The sequence below is a fragment of the Onychomys torridus genome, chromosome 19 (assembly GCF_903995425.1).
Source record: "Onychomys torridus chromosome 19, mOncTor1.1, whole genome shotgun sequence".
Classification (NCBI taxonomy): Eukaryota; Metazoa; Chordata; class Mammalia; order Rodentia; family Cricetidae; genus Onychomys; species Onychomys torridus.
Window position 1 is genome coordinate 49,704,195 of NC_050461.1, and position 23,802 is coordinate 49,727,996.

Genomic DNA, 23,802 nt, shown 5'->3' on the forward strand with positions numbered 1-23,802 from the left:
GCAGGAGTGGTAAGCAACAGAGGAGCCTGGGACACCTGTTCACCCAGTTTCCTGTGCCCCCTAAGTACTTAAGCCAATGCTGAATAGACCACTTACACTTTGTAACAAATTACTTCTGGGCTACCTCAAATTGCTCTTGAGTAGTACCTACATCTTGATGGTTCCGGCTGCAAAGTTACTTGCAACCCTGACTGGGCACTCTACCAGGGCTGAGTAACATGCCAGAGACATGTTTTAGCAGTTGCCTGCTGTGGGATGTCCTGTATGTTGTGACTATATGTTGCTATGATTGATTGATAAATAAAATGCTGATTGGCCAGTAACCAAGCAGGAAGTATATAGGCGGGACAAAGAGAGAGGAGAATTCTGAGAAGTGGAAGGCTGAGGCAGAGAGACGCTGCCAGCCACCACAATGAGAAGCAGATGTTAAGATACCGGTAAGCCACGACCCATGTAGCAACTTATAGATTAATGGAAATGGGTTAATTTAATATATAAGAACAGATAGTAAGAAGCCTGCCATGGTCAGACAGTTTATAAGTAATATAAGTCTCTATGTATTTAATTGGGCCTGAGCCGCTACAGGAGCCAGGTGGACACTGGAATACACCCTACAGTTGCCCTTACTTTCTTACTGACACAGTCTCACCTCAGAACCTTTGCTATCTGTGCTGTGGCTCTCCTTTCTAAGACTGATCTCCAGAGAACCCACACAATGGCTTTCTGTACCAAGTCCATCTCTCCTACTATACAATCTGAGACACACATGGCTTGTTCCTACCACACAATTCATTCTTGTTCAGAAGTCAAATCTTTCCATAATGCTTGACGAAGTCAGAAAGCTCTCCAATATGGAATATGTTCCCTTGAAAGCTTGGACAAGCTTCACCAAGCATAGTGCTTCATTCTTACTGGCAGAAATGCAAGGTGCAGTAATTTGCCCTTTACTTTGAGTGATAGACCCTGTCCTGCCTCATCCCACTGGACCCAAATGTTTCACATAATTAATGGGCCCTTGAATCTTTATAGCACTTAATCCTCATTCTCTAAAGTTAGGTATCCAATCTTAGTCTTTACATTACCGACCTAATGGCTAGAGTCCCTTGTGTCTGGCCGTACCTTATTGTCCTGGCAATCTCCCAAGACCACAATTGGTGTAACAACCTTGACTCTGACCATCATTTCCAACCTGGTTGCCATTACAGTAATTCTGACTCATTGCTTAGGTTGTTAAGTGCGGCCATCTGGCCTCCTCTACTATTCTGGGATCCTACCATCCACATTGCTACTAAACAGTGCATATGCTTCGTGGCAACCTCTGGTGACAGTTCCAACCTCCAGTAATAGCCAAGAAGCTTTTCAAAGGGCCTACTAGTTCCCTTGCTGTCTGGTTCCTGGAGAGGACTGCACCTGCCTCATGTAAGATTATAATCTGAAAGGTCTTCAGGTGTGAGGGGCGGGGGGCCTATACCTACCACCAAGGGGCAGGCACTTCTTACAGAGTCTGATGCTTCTGAGACCTTCCCACATCCCTATCTCAAGTCATCGGCTCTTGTTCCTTCTCTCGGAAGATTCTGACTTCTTTGTAGTTCTGTCATGTTTCCAATTCAGTCCTGAGTCTGGCATTCAACTCTTCCTGCCCTCTGACTGTTTCTTTGAAGACTTCCAAACAGCTTTACTCTCAGGCTGTGCAGCAAATTGCAAATAAATTCAAGCCCGCTTCTCTCTACAGTGCATCAGTGGCACCAAGTGCACTCAGCCACTGCTTACCACTCACGTCTGTCAAACACCAGCAACACTGGCCTTCCTGTCCTTGCAGGCAGACACTGCACCTGGCATGGCTACTGAACAGTGTTGCCTTTCCGTCTGATTACCTGTGATGGTAAAAAAGCCAGGGGTGTTCCCAGCCAAGAACACACCTTGATGAAATCAAATTCAGGTTGCAGCAAAGGACTTTCAAGCTTGTTACAGCTTTGAAAGCCCAGACTTTCTGGCAGATATTGATGACCTATGGGGGACTCCACATATTTGAAATGGACATTTATGGTAAATGCCATAATCTGGATCCTTTGAGCAGGCTATACAGGGAAACTGAAAACAAATGAGTATTAAAAGTATAGATCAACTGACCTTGAGACAGGTTGTCCTATGTTATTCCAAAAGATCCATTGGGACCATAAGGCTACTGAGAAAAATCAGCCTGAAGAAGATGTGATTAAAAGGCACAGTGATACAGAACATAGTGACTTTAAAGACAGGGGAAGCAGACAAAGAAGCAAGAGACATGGGTGACTTCTGAAAGCCATAGGGAATAACTCCCCCCAGCCTCCACAAAACATGCCATCCTTCCAGTGCCTGACCTTAGATGGAGAACCCTGTGGTAGCTTCCCAACATCAGAACTTCGAGGCAACAAACGTGTGTAAGTTGTTAATGCTGATAATCTGCTTCAGCAGCACTTGGAAACTCAGAGGTTGTTCCAGAAGCAGTTAACCTATACCATTTACTAATCCTTTTCCTATGCCTTTTGTTAATACGTGTGTGTGTGTGTGTGTGTGTGTGTGTGTGTGTGTGTGTTAACAGGGTCTTGCACAGTCCAGGCTGTAATCCAACACAGAAAATAACACTGATCGTTTGCTCCTTCCATCATCATGGGCACCTCCATGCCCACTGTCTGCAGCACAAGGAATCCCAGGCCCTCACGCATGCCAGGCAAGCATTCTACCTTTGAGCTACATTTTCAGACTAGATCCTTTTGACCTAAAATAGCTTTACTGTGTCTGGTTGCACGGGGGTAGGGAGGTGCTTAGAAATACGTGAAGACAAGATGGAGCTGAAGAAGATAGGAACTAGACTGAAAAGAGGAAAGGAGTGGGAGAGGAAGGGAACCAGGAAACTATACCACCTGTGGACACTGCAACCCAGGATGTGTGAAACAGGACTAATGCAGGCAAGCTTCCTGTGGCTGATGGAGACAAGCAGAAAGTAATCTATTCTTCTATTTTGATATATTCTTTGTTCATATTTTAATAGACTTGTAACTCTTCTAAATCTTCATTTTACAAAATTATCTAAACAATGTAGATGGCCAATAATGTTATGTGACCCAATAGACAAGTCAAATTTCATGAACCAATGACAACTTTTTAAATAATTGTATTAATAGGCCTATAAAATGAAAGACATTGGCAAAGGCCACAAAAGTTAGTGTAGACATAAGTCCCCAACATAAAATTATCCTTCATTTTAAAAATCTCAACTCTGGGCACTGTTATCTTTATTATGGCCACAAGAGGGCACAATAACCTTTGTTGAAGATCAAAACCCAGCTACAGGGTGGCGTTCTGCATGGGACTGTGGTTAGTTTGTCTGGTTGGTTTGGGTTTGTTTACTTTATTTTAGTCTTCAAAGAGGAAGAAATAATGCAAGGCAGAAAATAAACACCAGTAGTGCATTTTGATTGTTTCTTCCATACCATTTTACTAGACAGTTTGCGTGTATCTTACAGGTTACCTTGGGGATCAGGGGACAGGAGAAATGAGGCATGCCTGTGTTTTCAGTTTAGTCAAAACAGATAGATGACAAAGACCAAAAGCACAATGGCCGTTAAAATAGCAACCCCACATGAACATCTTGCCCCAATACCATGCACTGTTAAACCCCAACCCCACCATGCAAATATCAGAACATGTGGTGACTTAAACCATGTTTTTTATTACAGGATGTTAAATGTCTCCATGGGGCATGCTTCCCTTTGGACTAAAGCTAAAAAGACACCAGCACAGAGCAATTAAGTTTCTTTACAACAGGAGATACGGAAAACTGTCCTTTTAAACACAGAAGCCATTTGAATGTGCTCCATGTGACATGGTGTGGCTGAGACACTTGGCTTTCTGTGAATGGAACATCCCCTCCCCATCCATTTCACAGAGACTGGGGGGGGGGCAGAAATCTAGTATAGGGGCTTTTACCATTATGTGTGACAAAACCTTAAGCAATCAGTCAACCCCTACATCTAGGACTGAATTTCTTTTGTGGGTGAGTATACAAAAGTGTTTGAAGGGAAATAAATTGAAAATCTCCTTCATATAGGCCATTCTGTTATCCAGAAACAGAAATACATTCTAAAACTGCATTTGGACACAGCAGCTCTTCAAAATAATGTGACATTTGGTCAGTCACCCTCTGTACCTAAATTATTCGCATTGTTATATCAAAATATTGTCTTTTTTTTAAACGAAGAAGTGTCTGTGTCCATAAAATTAAATATGGCTTTCATTGATAGTGTGCCTCTCCTCAAAAGACTTAAAAATATTTTCCTTTTAATTTGCTTCATCTCTATGACAATATGATCTGACGTCTCCCTGAGGAAATAAGCATCATTATAATTACATGAGAAGAAATTGAGAACTGAGAATAAAGGGACTCACTCCTAATCACTAACTCTCTGATATCTGACAGGGCAGGGCTCAAAAGGAAAAAAGAAAAACAAAAAGAAAAAGAAAATAAACACTTTCCATCTCTTTAAAGATTCCTATTTCCTTCAGCCCTAAAGTTCTCACAGTGCTGACAACTAGTGTCTTTTCCCAAATAAACGAAGTATGACAATCAGGACAAGGCCCCGATCTTGGAGAACCCAGAGGCAAGGCGACAGGACCTTTTTTTAGGGAGTGAGTGCTCTCAGCAGAGTCCCTGGGGATTCAGCCAAAGCCATCTCAGCCAGGTGTGCCCAGCCTGGTGTGCTGCAGCCAGGTGTGCGGAGTCAGGTGTGCCGCAGCCAGATACAATGGGCACAGGAGCCAGTCAGACCTCAACTGAGAGGGCCGACAGAGCCAAAGTTCACACTCGGATTCTGTCTCTCACACTTGAGGCTTTGAGACAGGCATTTCCATTCTACCGGTAGTTCTCAATCATCCTGACTAGCCTATGGGGCGGGAGGGTGTGGGGAAGAGGCTCTGGAACATACAATTTGCAAACTACAAAATGCTGTGTAAAATATAAGGCATGGGTTCACACTGAAATCCGACTCCAAACCTGACCTCTTTCTCGGCCTGTTGGAATCCTAGCAGTTGTTTGTTCCGGGATCTTTCTGGGACTCTGATTCTAGTCTCAGATTAAAGCTACTGGCAAAACTAAGAAGTATTCTCGACAACAGACATCCTCCAAAGACTGGAAGAATGTGGGATCCTTGTGTGTTAACAACCTCTCAACCAGTGAGGGTCTCCCACCAGGCTCTTACCTGGGTCTTCAGACAAGGACAGAGAAAAGTGCTTCTCCCAGCACTGAGAAAAAAAGTCCCTAGAGAAACCTAACCCTTAACCAGTGCCACAGGTTTGCAAAGATTTGTGCTCAAAGATCCAGCAATGGTGTTCTGAGCAGCCATGGTTTTGGAACATGCGGCAGACACAGGTCAACAGTCTCCTCTGGGGTCCCACTAACTACCTATAATCCATTTCCCAGCAATGAACTGGAGGAATTGCACTTTTCCCAAATCTGTTGGACCAGAGAAGAGACTCAAGGCCAGGGAAGAGCTCAACATGATTTCTCCTGCACTGGGGGTCTCTAGAAGTGTCAGGACTGCTCACTCCCTCACCAACCTCCTCTTACGACCCCAGCTGAGGCTAAGAACCCACAGAAGCACTCACCCCCTACTTCCTAACTAAACCTAGCACAGAGAGAAAATTTTATTTGCAAAATTGGAAACAGGATGTTTCATGTCCAGGAGGCCAGGACACTTCTGAGACTGACTGAGGAACGTTCTGCAGATTGGTTTTAACTATCAAAACAGAAATTTCTACTTCAGCTTTCTTGAAGCTACTTTGAAAAATAACCCTATGGATTGGTCAAGGAATCTCATGGACTAATTTTACATACATTACATTGTAATTTACATTACGAAGGGATTTACATTTAAAAGTCAATTAAACATATATTGATGAGAAACCAAAGTAAAACATTTAAATATAGCAAACAGCTCTGATAAAAAGTATTTGGAGCTTCAAGTTGGGGTAGGGGGGTGATGAACATGTGTAGATGCAAATAAAAGACATGGATGAATATTCTTCACAAGCTAAGATTTGCTCCATTATTAATTCACCTTCCTTCAATGTTTTCTTGCACTGTAAGTCCCAGAGCATCACCCTCCCAATAGCTGCTAGCCACAGGAAGAATCAATAGTAATTTTCTAAGGTTGAGGCATTAGCCTCCCGAACTGCATAGTATCCAGATAGAGGACCCGGTGTGTCATTTCCCAGCTCATCTCTCAACTTGGTGGATCTTCTCATTCCTCTTTGTTTCTTGGTTAATTTTTCCTTTCTTGAGGCAAGGATTTTTTTTTTTCATTTCAGTATATAAAAAGTCTTGGTAAAGTACAGGGAAATATGAAACAATTCTTTACATTTAGTTTGTAGATATAGACCCGGTGGCTACTTCTGTTTGAATTTGTCAAGCTGTATTTGACGTTATGATATGAATATGTATATCAACAATTTGCAAAGGGCAGGTGAGATGCACATGGACTCTTAGTGAATTATGAGGGTTTTTGTAATTTATTTATTTACTTTATATCCTGGAAAAGGGACTGGACTCAAGTTATGGTTATTTTTATGATGAGAATGATGAGAATATGTCATTGGGATGGATATATTGTTTCTCTATGAAACCTCTCTCCCTCTCTCTCTCTCTCTCTCTCTCTCTCTCTCTCTCTCTCTCTCTCTCTCTCTCTCTCTCTCTCTCAGAGCTGAGGACTGAACCCAGGGCCTTGTGCTTGCTAGGCGAGCACTACCATTGAGCTAAATCCCCAACCCCTCTATGAGATCTCTTTAACAACAAATCTTAATTTCTATTAGTATTATTTGGGAATTATATTGCTTATATTTCATTTGGCCCAAGATTTCATGAAATGTGTTCCTTTGAGTGTACCATTTATGCCATTAATGTAAAAAACCTTAAACTTTCTGAGTAGAAGAGCTAGCCTAAGGTGCAAGTTAGGAAAATGGCATTGAAAGTTAAGAGCTCTGGAGCTGGGGGTGGAGGTGCAATAATAGAAAGAAGGCATTCAGAAAATGGATAATTTTTGACACATGCTCCCATAGTTTTCTCACGAGATTTCCTGAGCATTCTTCACATATCATAGTGCAACACACCTTCAGTAAGTCACTAGTATGCCTATTTTTCTCAAGCAAAAAATGATAGACTTCTAGAATATATATATTGAACAACACATAATAGTACACTCTTTTAAGACACTATAATTTGCACTTCTATAAATATATTTAAATAAGAAACATAGATAGCTATTCACATCTCATACTATATGACACATAAACATACAAAAATAAAACAATCCTGTTTAACTGTTTTTGTTGTTTTGTTGGTCTATGTTCTTTTCCAAGTTCAGAACAATTCAGAAATAATAACCTTGAGAATTTGGATCCCAGGAAAACTGGACATAAATTCATACTGGGTTTAGGCACCACAGCCAGGGATGAACACAGTCTGACATTCCTTGCAATGGGTATTACTATCTCCTACCACTTTTCAGAGAAGCTGGGGGTGGAGAACAAAGACCCCCAACTGTCATGTGACCATCTGTCTCCTTGACATTGTGAGGAAGGGCCACCTTAATCAGATTCCCCACTGTAGGCAGAGCATGAACATATGAAGTTGTCCTCTGAGTGGAACAAAACACATGCCTCCTCCCTGGGCTCCCCCACTCTCCATCTCACCAAGCCATGCTCTTCAATTAAGCATTCAACACATCGAAAAGGCACTGCTTTCTGTTCCAAAGGTAAGAAGAGCCTTGTATTCCACAAATACTAACATGTGTCTAGTTCCAGTAGCTACTGCAGAAGAAATCCCTCCACTTGAAATGTTTTGCAGAATTCTACTGCCCACCAAAGGGGATTCTGCATGTTTCTATTGCAAAACGGAACATTCCTATGAATTATTATCCCTAGGAAAATTGGACCTTTTGTCTATGGTAGGGTGTAATTCTCTTGAAAGCAAAGGAGGAGGTTACCCCTTTCACATCCCACCTAGAGCCTAGCATGCCTACCAGCTCCCAACAGGAGCACAGAAAATATGCCTGCTCAGATGAACTCTATAACTCCAATATTGATGAATGCAACACATGGAAGCCAGGACTCCCACTGCATCCGAACTGGCTTCACCTTAGTTGTGTCCTTAGGAGGGAGGGGTATTGCCTTAGGAACTGAGTTTGGGGTTTCCTTGTAAGCAAAATGTATGTCCTGGCAGCGTCTTGTAGAATGTCACCGTAAAGGAAGTGGGCAGTCCTGGCTTCTGCTCAAAGAGAATTTTCAACACAGTCAGAAGAGCCGGGGTTCTTGAGTTCCTGGGGGGTGACTTCAGGGTCCTGAGGTACCTGCTGCTGATGATAGATGTCCTGGATCAGCAGGGTGTTCATGACCTTCCACTCTCTGTACTTCCTGGCAGTCAGCTTTGGATCATCCAGCAGTTGGTTGATCATGGCCAGATCGTGTTCTTTGCACTGGCCAAGAACAAAACAGGAAGGAAAGGGTCATCAGTGAGTACATGAGTATCTGAACTTTGGTGAGTCAACTTCCTCTGACACAAGGACCCATCCACCGCAGCACTACCAAAGTGGCTTTGCACATTAATATTCTAATTTCTCAACATGCCTGGGGTCTGGCATAGTATCTCTCCACATGTGGGAGCCACCAAGAAGCAATATATATTCACCCCCTAGTTAGTGAAAGAACCAGAGAGTCTGTCTTCTATACTGGTCCCCCTTGACTCATCTATTACCCCATACAGCAGAGGTGACTCCATTTTAGTGTGTCACTGGGTTCTGGCTATGCCCTGAAGCTATGTTGTACACATGGGCACTTCACTGACCATCCAAACTTCACTAAGTAAAACCAGAACACAGCACTTTACCTGAGGCATAAAGTAACCAAGTGTATCTTTTCAGATTTCTAAATTATTTTAGTAAATCATATTTTGGGAGAAATTAAAAAATAAGAAGAAAAATCATTCTATTAACAGATATATTTATATATGAAGAGTATGGTTTCTCTTTTTATTCAATGATGAGGCATCTAACTTCCACCCAAATAATATGAGTGCCAGTATAAAATAACCTATCACTGCTATTTCCTCTGCTTCACTGACAATCAGTCATTCCCATTTTAAGTAAAAGAAAAGATGATCAGGATCAACATGATCAGGATCAACAAAAGTGGATCACTCAACCCTGACCATTGTTTAGGTTTGGTCTAGGACTGGGTATTTCAAGATGACACTGAGACAGATTAATAGGGACTAAGGAGTTTATTAGGAGACTTATAGCACTATGGACAGACAGACAGACAGACAGAGGGGTAACTCCATGGCAGGGATTCTGGCAGCACCAGAGAGACAGTTTGGAGGGTTGTCTGAAAAGAACCAGAGCCCACGTGGGAGAAATGGAACTCTCTTTTATTTTTTATAGCCCTCTGATGATAGGGGAGGTCTGAGCAGGAGGCTGTAGCTCTAATTTCCAGGGAGAGGGCAGTGAAGGGGTGGGGAACAGCATGTGTATGGCACCAATAGCCCCAGTCTTGCCAATACCCACTTTGGTGTTAATTCACTTCCCAAATGAGAAACCCTGTCTCCCAGCCAAGGCCTCACAGTGTCCTGGTAGAGTGTCTGTCAGTATCTCTAAGAAGAAGCCTTAGCAGAGGCTTCGTTCTAACACTGTATTCTTAAATCATTTTATCACAGTCTTTCTCCAACTCTGGAACCATGGTGCTAACTGGGCATGTGCAGTCCAATAAGTCACAGGGGCCCAGTGTTGCTCCAGCCTGCTAGGAGGTCCTCGCCTCTGATCCTCTACTGTAAATTCATACTCTGTGCAGAAATGCTGGACTCCTCCTGCATTGTGAGTCTTCTTTATGACTTCCCTCATCATGCAAGGCTCTCAAGAACCTCAGCTCCAATTGCTCTTCCTCTACCGCCACGCTGCTTCCCAGTATAATACTATTGGCCCAAATTTTCTTCCCCACACAATGCTTGTTGACACCTCCGAACTGCTGAGTTACCAGAAGCACCTCCCTTAGCTTATACTTAGTGCTAGCTATCATGTTCAGTGGAAAACTGTAAGCCCCCAACTTGAACCACACAGTCTTATTTTCATGCTCTCCTGCCCTCAAGTACAGAGCCTAGAATTCACAATAGTCTATTCAGACATCTGCCCCTCCCCCAAAGCCTAAAAGGGGCTGGAGAGATGATGCTATGGGTAATGGTACCTTGCTGTACAATCTTGAGGGTTTGTGCACTGGCTAGTTCTATGTCAATTTGAAACAAACTGGAGTTATCAGAAAAGGGGGAGCCTCAATTGATAACATGCTTCCAGAAGATCAGGCTTAGGAAAATCCTTAGAGCATTTTCTTAATTAGTGACTAATGTGGGAGGTCCCAATCCATTGTCAGTGGAGCTAAACCTGAGCTGGTGGTTCTAGGTTCTATAAGAAAGCAGGCTGTGCAAGCCAGTAAGAACCATGGCCTCTGCATCAGCTCCTGCCTCCAGGTTCCTGCCCTATTTGAGTTCCTGTCCTGACGTCCTTGATGATGAACAGGAGTATGGAAGTGTAAGCCAAATGAACCCTTTCCTTCCCAAGTCTCTTTTGGTCATGGTGTCTCATCATAGCAATAGTCACCCTGACTAAGACAGTCTGAGTTTGAACCACCAGCACCGACATAAAAGGCTAGCATAGTTGCATGTGCCTGTAACCTCAGCACTGTAGCAGGGGCAGAGACGGGTGGATCTGGAGACCTTCTGGTACAGTCTGCCTCAAGAAAGGCCCCTTCTGACTCAATGAATGGCCCTGCCTCAGGGCAAAAGGTGGAAACTGATAGAGAGATACATCTCACTTCTTCCTCTGGCCTCCACATGTGTATGTACGAGTGAACATATATTCACATGCATGCACCACACACACACACAATTCATTAACTAATTAACCAAGCCTAAAGAAGATTATTGAAAATAGATTTCCTCCATCCTTATGTTCTTGGCTCATCACACAATGCCAAGTATCATGTGGATAGTAAGTACATATTCACCATTGGACCAATCTCTGCCCACCCCTGTGGAAGCATACACACAGCTCAAATGTCACAGTTATGCTCACTGCTCTCATCTCAAGTTCAAGGCCATCAATCATCATTCTCATCCTAAAATGCCAGGGGGTCACAGTTTTGTCTTCCCCTTCTGAAATGAAAGCCCCTTGAGGACCAACATGTTTGTCTGATAGGGCCACTGGCCTCTCGTGCCTGAGAGAATGACTGGCACACAGTACACATTCTCTTAGTACTTGTTTAAAACCTGTCTATATACAACTCATAATAAAGAATGGAATCCTGACGTTTGAGGCATAGAACTAGAAGGCATTGAGTTAAGTGAAAACAAAGGAAATAAAGAAACACAAGCATCCCATGCTCTCCCTCATATGTAAAAACCTTCCAGAAATCGACATGAAAGTAAAAGGGCAATTGCTAAGGATTGGGAAGGGTGTTAGGAGGGAGGGGCAACCAGGAAACAAGATCAGAAAGGTGAACGTCCATAGTGAATGCATAGTGTATGGATGTGAAGGATATCCCATAGTACAGAATCGTGAGATGTTAATTAATATGTGTTAATAATAATAAAGCTGTCCTCCCTACCTCTATTCCTAATCTCCAAGGAGAGAAGTTGCTGGGAAACAATCCTTTTCTACACTGTGAACATGTTTTACTCTCATTTGCTAATAAAAGGCAGGGAGTCAGGTGAGACAATCAAACTGAGGACACAGATGAAGAAGGTTGGAGTTGGGGAGACACAAGCCAGCCGCCCAAGAAGAATAATGGCAGAGGACAAGTAAAGCCATGGTCATGTGGCAATATACAGATAAATAAAAGTGGGTTAATTTAAATGTAAGAGCTAGTTAATAATAAGCCTGAGCGATTGGCTGAGTGTTTTAAAATTGATATAAGTTTTTGTGTGATTATTTGGGACCAGGCAATCAGGACAGAAAAGCTCTGCCTCTGTTTACAAGGGTTAAAAGGAGCCCTCCAGTAATCACATTCCACCTTCTTTATCTCTCTATCTCTCCACATGACTATTTAAAACTCTATCAGGCTGGAAGAAGGCTCAGCATGTAAAGAAATACTAGGCACAGAAGCATAAAGATCTGAGTTTGGACCCTGAGACCTGTATAGAGCCAGACATGGGAGCATGTAACCATAGCACTGGTACTCCTAACAGTAAGCTGGGAAGCAGAGGCAGGAGAGTCCCAGGAAGCCTGCAGGCCAGATAGCTGGAAAAGACAAAAATGAGCAGAGACGACTGTCTAAAACAGGTTCTCTGACCTCTACATAGGTACCATCGTACAAACAAGCCCACACTCAGACTCACAAACATGCCCCCCCCCTCTCTCTCTCTCTCTCTCTCTCACACACACACACACACACACACACACACACACACACACACACACATACACGTATAGACAGAAAAATCAGCAAAGAAGAAAGCCCTCCTCATTATATTTCAAACCTCCTCATCACTCATTGCCAATAACTTGGCTCTGTATTTTTGGAAGAAATGAAAACAACTCCCAAAAACTTACTCCTAAGCTTCTTGTGCCCACTCTACCTACACCAGCAAAAATACACACTGTCTGCCTTCCCCTTTGTGCATACGAAAGGTCTTTGCTTGAGCACAGGCTACCCTCTCCACTTGGGCACCATGGCTTCTGCTCTCATGCTCAGGGCATTCTCCTATGACTCAAGTCTCCCATCTCCACTGGGGCATCCTTGCTGACACTCATGTGCCATGTTATTTCTTCTACGTTGGAAGTTCTCTCAGACCCCACCTCTATCCAGCTCAGGCTCCACTGTCTTCCTTGTCCGCAGAGACCATTCCTTCATAGTCTTACTTCTGGTCTGCCAGGCTTTCATCCTTACCACTCCACCAAACCAGGGATGCTCATCAGTAACCTCCATGTTGGCTCATCCGATGGTTAATTCCCCATCTTCATAGCTTTGCTCATGATTAAACGCACACACACTAATCTGTTCAGTAAGTTATGGCTTATTTTGGTTTCTTGTTGTAGGGAGTTGTGGTATTTTGTTGTTATTGTTGTTTTGTTGTCAATTTTCTTTGTTTAGCAGCACTAGGAGGTAGAACTCAAAGCTTCGTGCACGCTATGCAAACACTCTACCATAGAGCTATATACCTAGCCCTTCTTGTTATATTCCAACATGGCCACTTTACACATGACCAGGGTCTTGCTGCCTCTTAAGGCTCACTGGACAACAGAACATGAGCCACAGTTCATAGGCCTCTGACATTGTGCTTCTCTGAGGCCTAAGTCTTGGAAAGGAATGTTTTCTACTCAGCAGGGAGCAATTAGATTGGGTGTGAGATGACCCCTACCATTCCCTGCTTCCTGAGATTCATTTGTCTGTGGAATCTTCTTCCAGATTATTGGCTGACCTGATAGCCTGCTTCTAACAGAATATCACAGAAGTAGGATGGTTTAGCTATGGTGGCTAGGTTATCACTTGCTTTGCTCACTTGCTATCCCTGTCTTCTTCCTAGCTGGGGTAAGTCAGCTTCTTAGCTGCAAGCTGCCCTGCATAGTCTACAAGAACCTGAGGTCAGTCTCCACTCCACAGACAGATAGCAGTAGACATGCTCAGAGCCATAAGCTGCAAGGAAATGAATGCTGCCAATTCCAACATGGGAACCAAGAAAGCAGACATCCCCCAGTGGAGAAATGAACAGCCTGGAGGACACCTTGTGATCACACAAGAGCTAATGGAAGAATCCCATGTCTAAGCCATGCCTAGAGCGTAGAGCCACAGAAATTCTGGCGGGATAAATACTTCTTACTTGAAGCTCCCAAGCGTCAAGCTAACCATGAGAACTACTCTACTGGGATGAATAAAAGAAGTCACTGAAGTCATCCATTACATGGCCTGACTCTGCAGAGCAAGACTTCATAGGAAACCAGAGAGGCTGACAAATGTCTTTGATCCTTTTGTCAGAGCACACAGAGTGTTATCAAGGTCTAGAATCTTCAATCTGTTGCTCTATGGATTCTAGAGTCACAGTCTTCCTCTATCATGTCCTAAGCTATCCATGACCCCATTGGCTTCTACTTCCTGCTGCTCCCAACCTAAACCCAAATAGATCATCCCCAATAGATGTTCTACCTCCATGAGGGTTTTCCCTCATCTTCCCCGTATTCTAACCTTTTACTCATGAACCAGCCATCAGCTAAACATAGTGACCCTAGACTCAGTCACTTCCATCCTCTGGGCTATTAAAGCCCTCAAAGCTTGCACCCACTATGGTACTTACTGTGTTGTGTTTTAGCCATCTGTTTTCCTGTCTCCATTGTCCTGAGCATCCCACTCCACGGTTACAGTGACCTAGAATGGTGCCTGGTACACAGTAATATTCAGGAAACAGTCCTCCAATAATGAAGTCATTCATCCTACTAGATGGTAAAATCTCAACATTCTCTGGCACAGTACACTGAATGACCCAACACATTAATCAGCTCGACACACACCATGAAATGAGTGCTAATGGCATCTTTTCATCATTAACTATTAGAGAATTTCTTGGAGTTTCTTTGTCAAACTGAACCGTTCTTTTGCCCTTTCCAGCCTCATTTTTGCAACTTTTTGTGATGCCTGGTTTTTCTCTTGACTAGCTTGGATGTCTGACTACCCATACACACTCAGTTACCTCATTATTGTCCTCATGATTGGTGACATTTCTTCCTGGAAAGGGACTCAACATTTTTAACATGAAAGGACATGTGTACTTCAGAATTGAACTGTGGGTTCCAGAGAGGCTTTTCAGAAGCATGAATCTTCTGCTAATTTAAGATGACTACAGAGCACCCTGCCCTCCGCCCACTGGCATTATAGTCCCAATGTAAAAACAAGACACTCCTGTTGTGAGGAATCTTTCATTAGGGGAAGCTGTGGAAACAGCTTCAGTATGTCCTGTACACTGTCCCTTATTCCCATGTGAAAACATCCATTGGTTTATTACCACAGAATGTATGCCTCCTGCTGCCTGCCTCTCACCATGCTTCTCAGTTGAAATGCCTAGAGCTGACAATTAAAAAATAATCTCCTGGCCAGGCAGTGGTGGTGCACACCTTTTTTTGTTGTTGTTGTTTTTCAAGACAGGGTTTCTCTGTGTAGCTTTGCACCTTTCCTGGAACTCACTCTGTAGCCCAGGCTGGCCTCCAACTCACTGAGATCCACCTGCCTCTGCCTCCTGAGTGCTGGGATTAAAGGCATGCTAGGATTAAAAACTGATGGCGCACACCTTTAATCCCTGCACTCAGGAGGCAGAGGCAGGTGAACCTCTGAGTTCGAGGCCAGCCTAGGCTACAGAGCAAGTTCCAAGATGGCCAGGGCTACACAGAGAAATCCTGTCTGAGAGAGAGAGAGAGAGAGAGAGAGAGAGAGAGAGAGAGAGAGAGAGAGAGAATGAGAATGAGAATATTCTCCTGATCTAGTAGTACACATGGATGGTGCCCTGAATGAGTCAGGTGAAACCCTTATTTCTATTACTGTTTATGTTTGCCAAAGAGCCAGTGATGACGGATGTCTGCAGAAGAAAAGTACTTTCTGGACATGAACACATAAACTAACAGCTATTGGACTCTATGCATAAGACCCAAACAAGATCAAGCTCAGCCCAAATCCCATCATGGACCCAGAAGGGGCACATATATTTCACCCCAGCTGAAAAGATTTAGGCAATTGAGGGCTGAGGGGGGAGGGAGAGTATGTCGACTTCAGGGATATGGCCCCTGAGTGGCTACCCATGCTCTGGTTGAAGGTCCTACCCATGTATATACAGACAGCACTAAGTACACTTGGTGGGTTTTAAAACAGAGATAGAAAGTACACACAGTTGAGTGGGAAGTGGTAGTGGGAGAGAAATGGGGGAGGGAAGGGGATGGATTTTGATCAAACTATATTATAAGCATGTATGAAATTCTCAAACAATAAAAATTTTTAGAGCCGAGTATTGTGCTAGACACAAAATTACAAAACCAAATTACACACAGTCTTTCCTTGCTCTCTGGGATTTGGGAATTCAAACTTTGAATCAGACTGAATGTAAGATTGAAGCCTGTTATGTATGGATGCTGCAGTGTGAGGGATCTGGTGCTTTCCAAAGGTCACAGTCGTCCCACTGTGAGGAGGTTACTTTCTCTGCTCTTTCCTCCTCCCACACAAGTGCTCTGAGATGGCCATGAATCTCTCTGCAGCCAGCCTTTCTTTGCCTACCTCCCCTCCCACCTCCTGGTAACCCAGTCTGAGACTGCCTTCCCTCCCACCTCCCAGGTTGCACAGTCTGAGACTGCCTTACCTTTAATGTGCTGTTCAGGGTTCTGATCTTGTGAAGCTTCTCGTTTATGGATGGGTTCTTGCACCGCTTCACAAAAGACTTTCTCAACTCCTTCTTGGTTGAAGGTCGCCGGTCCCCGAGAGGAGACAGACTAGCTTGCTCCAATGATTTATAGAGTTTCTCCATCTCATCATCTTCAGATACTTTTATTTCTTCTGTTTAAAAAGAACAGAATCCACAAACCCAGTTAAAACCAAAGAGCAAACATCAGATAGTGTGGTCCTCAAGAATTCTTGTTCACACCTTCATTTCAGACTTCTGGTCTCCAGAAGCGTAAAGCAGTGATGTTCTGCTGTCTGGCCACTCATACCATGCTACTTTGCTACTCAGGAGACCACAAGGCATTTAATGACCTATAATTGTAACCTATTCTAGTCAGGCCACACGCTGACTTATTGCTTGGAGACTCTGGGGATAGAGTAAAGGACTTCAATGTTACAAATGTTTGTAACATTGACACAATTTAATCCACTTCTAGCTCTTTAAAATCCATATCCTTCTCAAGCACAAATCCCATGCATCTCATTCTAACACCTCCTAAAGTCTTAAATCATTTCAACATCAACTCTGGTCAGCATCACATCCAAATATCCTCAAAGTTAGGTACTGAGAGGCTCAGAGAGAATTTGTCTGGGTGCAAAATTCCTTTCTGTTTCTGAAGAAGCAGATTCGTCACCTTATAGGCAAGCCCTGCAAGCTAATGTTTTCCACAAAGTCTGAACACCTACACCCTGGTGCCTCACAGTGTTTTCTGAGGAAGAAGCCTGACCATTTGCTGGTTATAGAAGACAGTTACCATTTCTCACCCTGTCCCACACTATCTGCCCCTTTTAACTCTCCCTATCTGGCCTCAGCCCACCAGTCTAGAGAGCAGTGAGCCTCTGCAGACTACTAAGAGATAGGCACAGGTAGGCCAGTGGGGACCAGGAAGACTTAGTTCTAAAATATTTGTTTGGGGGTGTCAGAGATGCTTTCTACATTTAAAAAAAAAGAGTAAATACAGTAGTAAGTGGGCCAGAAGTTTCCAGGAATCCTCCCAAGAATTGGAATGGAGCCAGTGCCCTCTTGGAACCCTCTCAACCTGAGGAACCAGTGTGTTCCCCTTGTGAGGCTACCCTGGGTATGGCTTTCAATCATTGGTCACCATGGGGCCCTTAAATGACAGCATCCATTCCTGAAGGAAATACTGACTCTTTGCGTGGCTTTTATTTCTCATTGACAATTTCAATTCATTGTTCCTTTGTCTCCTGAAAATAATCTTGGTAAATATGCACAATGAGGTTCCTTGCCTGACAAACCCCTCAGTGTTTGTCTCTCCCCTCCTGTGCTGAGGAAAAGATTCAGAGAGAGCCCTACTGAACAGTACAATCATGGAGTGGGGCTGAGCAAAATGGGCCCTGAGGCAGACACACGGGATAACAGAGGAATACCAGAACCCAGGAACTCTGATCACAACACAGTTTATTCTTCTGTGATTAGAAACCCTTCAAAAGGAGCTTTTGTCGATTTACCTCAGGCAGTTGCTATGAGTTGTCCTCAATACTCGCCTGACACGGAGAGCAACATCTTCCCAACAACTGGCTTAAAGTGTCAGCCAGAATATTTTTTCCCTTTGTTTGAGATGATAGCTCACTATGGAGCCTCAGCAAGCTGGAACTGGTGATGTAGACCAGACTGTCCCAGAACTCACAGAGACCAGCCTATCTCTACTTCCTGAGTACTGAGATTAAAGACATTGGCTACCACTCCTCACCCAGACCAACTTCTTGTCTCCTAATCCAATGGTCTCCTATCAAAAAGGGAAGGAAAATGTGTATATATATATCACTAGGGAAATGAAAATTAAAACCACAGAGGGATGCCATGTTATACTTATTAGAATGGCTAATATGAAGAAGACAGACAGTAGTTAAGAGTATCCAAGGATATGGAGAGATGGAAACTTTCATTTACCACTAGTGGGAACGGAAAGATTAATGGTCTTCAAGTTGGTACAAGGCCAACAGGACCCTGCAATTCCACCTCTATATTTATATTAAAGGGAAATAAAAACACATTCCCACATGAGTTTTACATAGCTAATAGCATTATTCAGAAGAAAAAAGGAAAAGGATATAAGTACATTTTTATCAATGGTTGGGTGGAAAAAGGGAATGTGGTATGCACACACAAGAGGACTAGCCAACAACTTAAAGAAATGGAGTGCTAAATCACCCACCATGTCACACCATGGATTAAACTTGGAATCATCATTTTTAAAAAAGTCACCAAAAAACACAGATTCCATCGTATGAAATATCCAGATCAAGCAAACCCACTGAGACAGAAAGCCACCTGGGAGCCAGGACACAGACAGGAATGAGGAGTGCCTGGAATGTTCAGGCCTTTCTTTTTGTGGGGCTGAATGTTCTCTAGCCAGGCCGTGGTCATAGCTGCACAGCTCTGTGAGGAAACTACAAACCACAGAACTATAAATCTGAGGCTATGCGAAGCATGTCACTATAGTGGTAAACACTAAAGGAGGCTCTTATAAGGTATCATGATAGGAGGTGATATGTTTGCAGAAAAACCCCTAAGCCCTAGAGATAATCTAGAGATTATAAAAGTCTTAAAAAAATGGAGCCAGACACTATGATCCTAGGAGTTGGGAGGTAGAGAAAGGAGAATATCAAATTCAAGGTCAGCCTGGGTGATATGAAAGATCTTATTTCACAGAAACAAAGGCAAAGACATATAACTCCTAAAGAAGCATTAGGATTGAGAACTTGTCACAAACGTAAGAACACATAACCTGGTATGTCCTCTTTTTCATAGCCAGTCAGGTAGTACTCTATCAAAAAACTCCTAACTATATTTATTTCATAAATAACATTGCAGAACACACTTTAATAAACAAGCAAATGTGTGAAAAAGCTAAATAAAAATTATTTCATTGAATTTCTTTGTACTCACCAAGCAGTAGCTACTAAAGACAGAGATAAAAGCACAATTTGCTTTTCATGAATACATTACGTGGATAATTGTGCCAGGGCAAAATTGTAGTAAGATAATTCATCTGGCTCAACAGATATTAAAGCAGTTAAGATAAAAATAACCTTAGAGGTTTGGGATAACGAGACACAGAGTGTGTTCTCCAATAAAAAAAAAAATGAATAGGATTTTTTTTTTGATAATTTTTATTATCTTTTAACATACTTACATAAAATATATAATGTTTATGGAATCCAGTCGAAGAGAGGGAAGAGGGATTATATTAGCAAGGGGGTTCAAGATCATGATGGGGAAACCTACAGAGACAGCTGACCCGAGCTGGTGGGAGCTCACATACTCCAGACTGGCAGCTAGGTAGCATGCATCGGACTAGGCCCGCTGAATACAGGTGACAGTTGTGTGGCTTGGTCTGTCTGTGGGGACCCTGGCAGTGGGACTAGGATTTATCCTTGGTGCATGAACTGGCTTTTTGGAGCCCATTCCCTATGGAGGAATGCCTTGCTCAGCCTTGATGCAGGGGGGAGGGGAGGGGCTTGGTCCTGCCTCAACTTGGTATGCCAGACTTTGTTGACTACCATGGGAGGCCTAACCCCCATGAGGAGTGGATGGGGGGGGTGGGGAAGGAGGAGGTAGAGAGGGAGGAGGAACTGTGGTTGGTATGTAAAACGAAAAAAAAAATTTTTTTAAATATCAGAAGCTATATCCGCCCCTCCTCACCCCACCCACTCACATAATATCTTTCCCTAGTTTAAACTTTGGGTTGTTATAGTAAGGAGTGGGTGTGTCCAGTTAAAGACCACCTGGAAAATGAAAACAAATTAGCAATCTGGTTCTTTTTCCTCAGCAGAAACCAGAACCTGAGAGACTAATATCAGACCCCTAATAATGCAATTCTGAAATGATTCACAAACTTACGAGAAATGAACGAGCAGACAGTACCATTGGGAGTAAAGAAAATACATCATTGGCTTTCCAGCATGTCCTAATCTAGGAGATGTACGGTGTGTTACCAGACACCCAGGGGACACATCTGTGACTCAATCTAGTCCACAACCCAGACAGGGGATTTGTACTGTTTTTACTGCTGTTAGTACCCAGTGCTTTCTTTGGTCATTGTTGTAGGACCATGAAATGAACACCCAGTAATGAAAGAAGCAGGTGGTAAATGGAAACACAGGATAAAGGGAGACCCAAGCTACACATGCACGGCAATACAGCTTGCTCCTGACCACAGTAGAGGGGAGATGAGTATATCTGTTCTATGCTGCTGGGTCACCCTCTCCAGGTACCAATGCACCGTGACCTGATTGATTGCTATATAAATTCAGGCTTTGCCAATTAAGCCTCTCTGGATTAGTATTTGAATGTTTATTTTATTTTATAGTGATGAGTGTTTTGCCTGCATGAATATATATGTACCATGTGCATGCATGCCTGGTGCAGGCAGAGGTCAAAAGAGGGCATCAGATCCTCTGGATCTGGAGTTGTAGACCGTTGTGAATCCCCACATGGATGCTGGAAACCTAGCCCAGGTCCTCTGCAAGAGCAATAAGTGGTACTCTGAACCACTGAGCCATCTCTCCAGCCCCTCCTAGGTTAGTTTTGTAGTAAAATAATTTTAACATCCCTCTCCGTAAACATGCAGTTCTTTTCTGAATTATAATTTCATTCTAAAAAGCACTAGTTTTATCTTTTTTGTCTTACCAGATTGCAAAGATAAAGAGGAAAGGGTTGGCAGGAAAGATCCCTTGTCTCTCTCCCATTGGAAATGGAAGACAAGCATGTTATTCCCACCTCCCTTATCTCCCAAGACAAAACAAATAAATTTTGTCTGACAGTGAAGTGTCTCCTCTCAAGTGTGTGCCATAGTCTTCCCATGTGGAGCAGCAGGACTTCAATTCCCACTGACACATGGGCACCTTATGGTCTCCTGCCTCTCAACTTACTAGTTCTTTGCCAGGGTTGAAAGCATTATCTCAGAGTTAAGGAAAGTAGAGAGTCTTGAAAAACAGTCAGTGATTTTCCCCCCAAAATGCCAATTAGTGGTGGGTACTAAAAATAAAAACCCCATTCTGTGTAGGCTCATGTGTTTCCAGATCATTCTTCACAAATCTGAACAGGGAAGCAGTCTCCTGGGGAACTTAGGAAAATGCAGGCTCTACTTCCACCCATCTGGGGTGGTACTGATGCTTAAAATGTGTGTGTGTGTGTGTGTGTGTGTGTGTGTGTGTGTGTGTGTGTGTGTGTATGCATGAGTGTGTGTACATGCATGTGTAGGTGAGTGCTTGTGTGTAAGTGTATGCATAAGTGTGTGTGTGAACACAAGTGTGTGTGTGTGTGTGTGTGTGTGTGTGTGTGTGTGCACATGCACATTTGCATGCCTGTGTATAGAGGTCAGATGTCAATCTGGGTTGTCATTCCTCAGGCAACATCCATCTTGGTTTGGGATTCAAAGTCTCTCAGAGGGATCTGAGACTCATGGAGTAGCCTAGGATGGCTGGGGAATCCCAGTACACCTCTTCAGCATTGAAACTACAAACAATCCACCACAAATGCATTTTCACATGGGCATTAGGGATCAAATCCAGGCCTTTGGACTTGCAGTTATTTCTCCAGCTCTTCTAGACCTTATAGATTTTTGGCAAGCTGTTAGGTGCATTGACTATACTTTCAGTAGCAAAACTGGACCACCTATTGGTAAAATTTCACCAGACTGGAGTCATTGGCAGGCAAAGGGACTTGAATGACTGGAAAATTGAGACTTGTCCACCAAGCAGCATTGACTGTCTCTGGGCCAAATCCTAATCTAAGAGAAAAGGAAGGCAATCCAGCTTTGCTCAAATGAAAGGCACATGTAATCAGAGCTGGAAAGCACCAGTATGCCACGGGGTGAATAGAAAGAATTTGAAGTAACTGCTGGTGGCCTTCTATGTCAGCTAGACTAACTCAGAATGGGCCAAAGACTAGTAAACTTTCTCCAGATTTGTGTCAGTTCGATTCAGAAAAGGATGTCATGCATACATCCCAGTTCCTTGGGGCTGGTGAGTTGGCTCAGTGATTAAGAGCACTAGTTGCTATTAGTAGAGGACCTAAGTTCATTTCCCTGCACCTACATGGTGACTCACAGCCATCTGTAACTTCAGTTACAGGAGATCTGTAACCAGGAAATCTTTTGACCTCTAAAGTACCGGCCATACATGGTGCACACACATACATGCATGCAAAACATTCAAACACATAAAATGAAATAAACAGATCTAAAAAACATAAAGTAACTACAATCCAGGCCCTTTTTAGCAAGATTGGAGACATACCAATGTTTTAACTAATGCTTAGAAGTTCTCTCCTTCCCAAGATTGTGCAAAACGAATGTGTGGCTCCCTCCTCCTCCTCCCACGTGCCACCCTATTGTCTGCTTCTGGCAGGACAGGACAGCTCTGGGAGGCCCAGAATTTGCCTGTCGAGAACACTGTATGCAGATTATCTCTTGAAATGCTGTATTTTCAACTCTGCCTCCCCCAGTATCTTATTTTTGGTCTTGCTTGTGCTTTCTAGAATGTGGCTATTTATTTTCTATTTAGAACATATAAGCTGGCTTCAGAAGACAGGAGAGAAATTCATACACCAGATTTCATACCAGGATCCAAAAAGGAAACCATTTAGAGAGTTGAAAAGTCCAAATAATGTCTCAAGGGAGATCATTTTAATCCTCAAATGTAACGCATTTGGAAAGTACTAGGGAGAAAAAAAGTATTGCAAGTGGCACATTTCACATGCAATGTTCTATGTTCAAGAGCAACAACAACAAAGCCACGGAAGACACCCGTCACCAACAAGGCAAGCAAGCAAATGGTGATCTGCACACTGAATATCCTGAAAATAATATTTAATATATAGCACCTGATACCTAGAGATGAAACAGCTTCTATAGCCATTCCTTATGTGGTCATTAGACAATCCTACAGCACAGCAAGGCTTGAATTATGGCAGACTTCAAGTGTTCAAATAAGAACAAATCTAGACAATTTATTTGAACTTCAAAGTGCTTCTGACCATGCACAGAAGCAGAGAATAATGCTGAGGGACAAGTCTGCAGTGTCCACAGCTGTAAGTGGAGCAGCTACCACACACTGCTTTTCTTCTATGACGGGCACTGCATTAAGGGTTCTACCAACATTCCCTCAATATCTTCCCACAGCCCTGTGAGGGAGCCTCATCAGCAATGACATCAAGGAGAGAAAGTCAACATAATGAAAGATCACAGAACTTGGCCAAAGGCACAAGGAGACAAACGTGGGTTATAAACCAAACAAAGGCTATCATTCCTCCATACTATGATAGCCTATAAACACGGTGTGATACAA

At 43.2% G+C, this 23,802-nt stretch overlaps 1 protein-coding gene across 3 annotated transcripts in view; it reads right to left on the reverse strand.

Moving 5' to 3' along the window:
- Positions 1-6,759: 6,759 nt before the first annotated feature.
- The window catches only part of Ipcef1 (interaction protein for cytohesin exchange factors 1), a 161,319-nt gene continuing 144,276 nt past the window's right edge, over positions 6,760-23,802 (reverse strand). For all 3 annotated transcript variants that reach the window (XM_036169125.1, XM_036169126.1, XM_036169128.1), the window contains 2 exons: positions 16,409-16,602; positions 6,760-8,507 (listed from right to left, as the gene is read on the reverse strand). In XM_036169125.1, the coding sequence (XP_036025018.1) occupies positions 8,304-8,507; positions 16,409-16,602 (398 nt within the window). In that variant the 3' untranslated portion in view covers positions 6,760-8,303. The remainder of the gene's footprint in view (positions 8,508-16,408; positions 16,603-23,802) is intronic.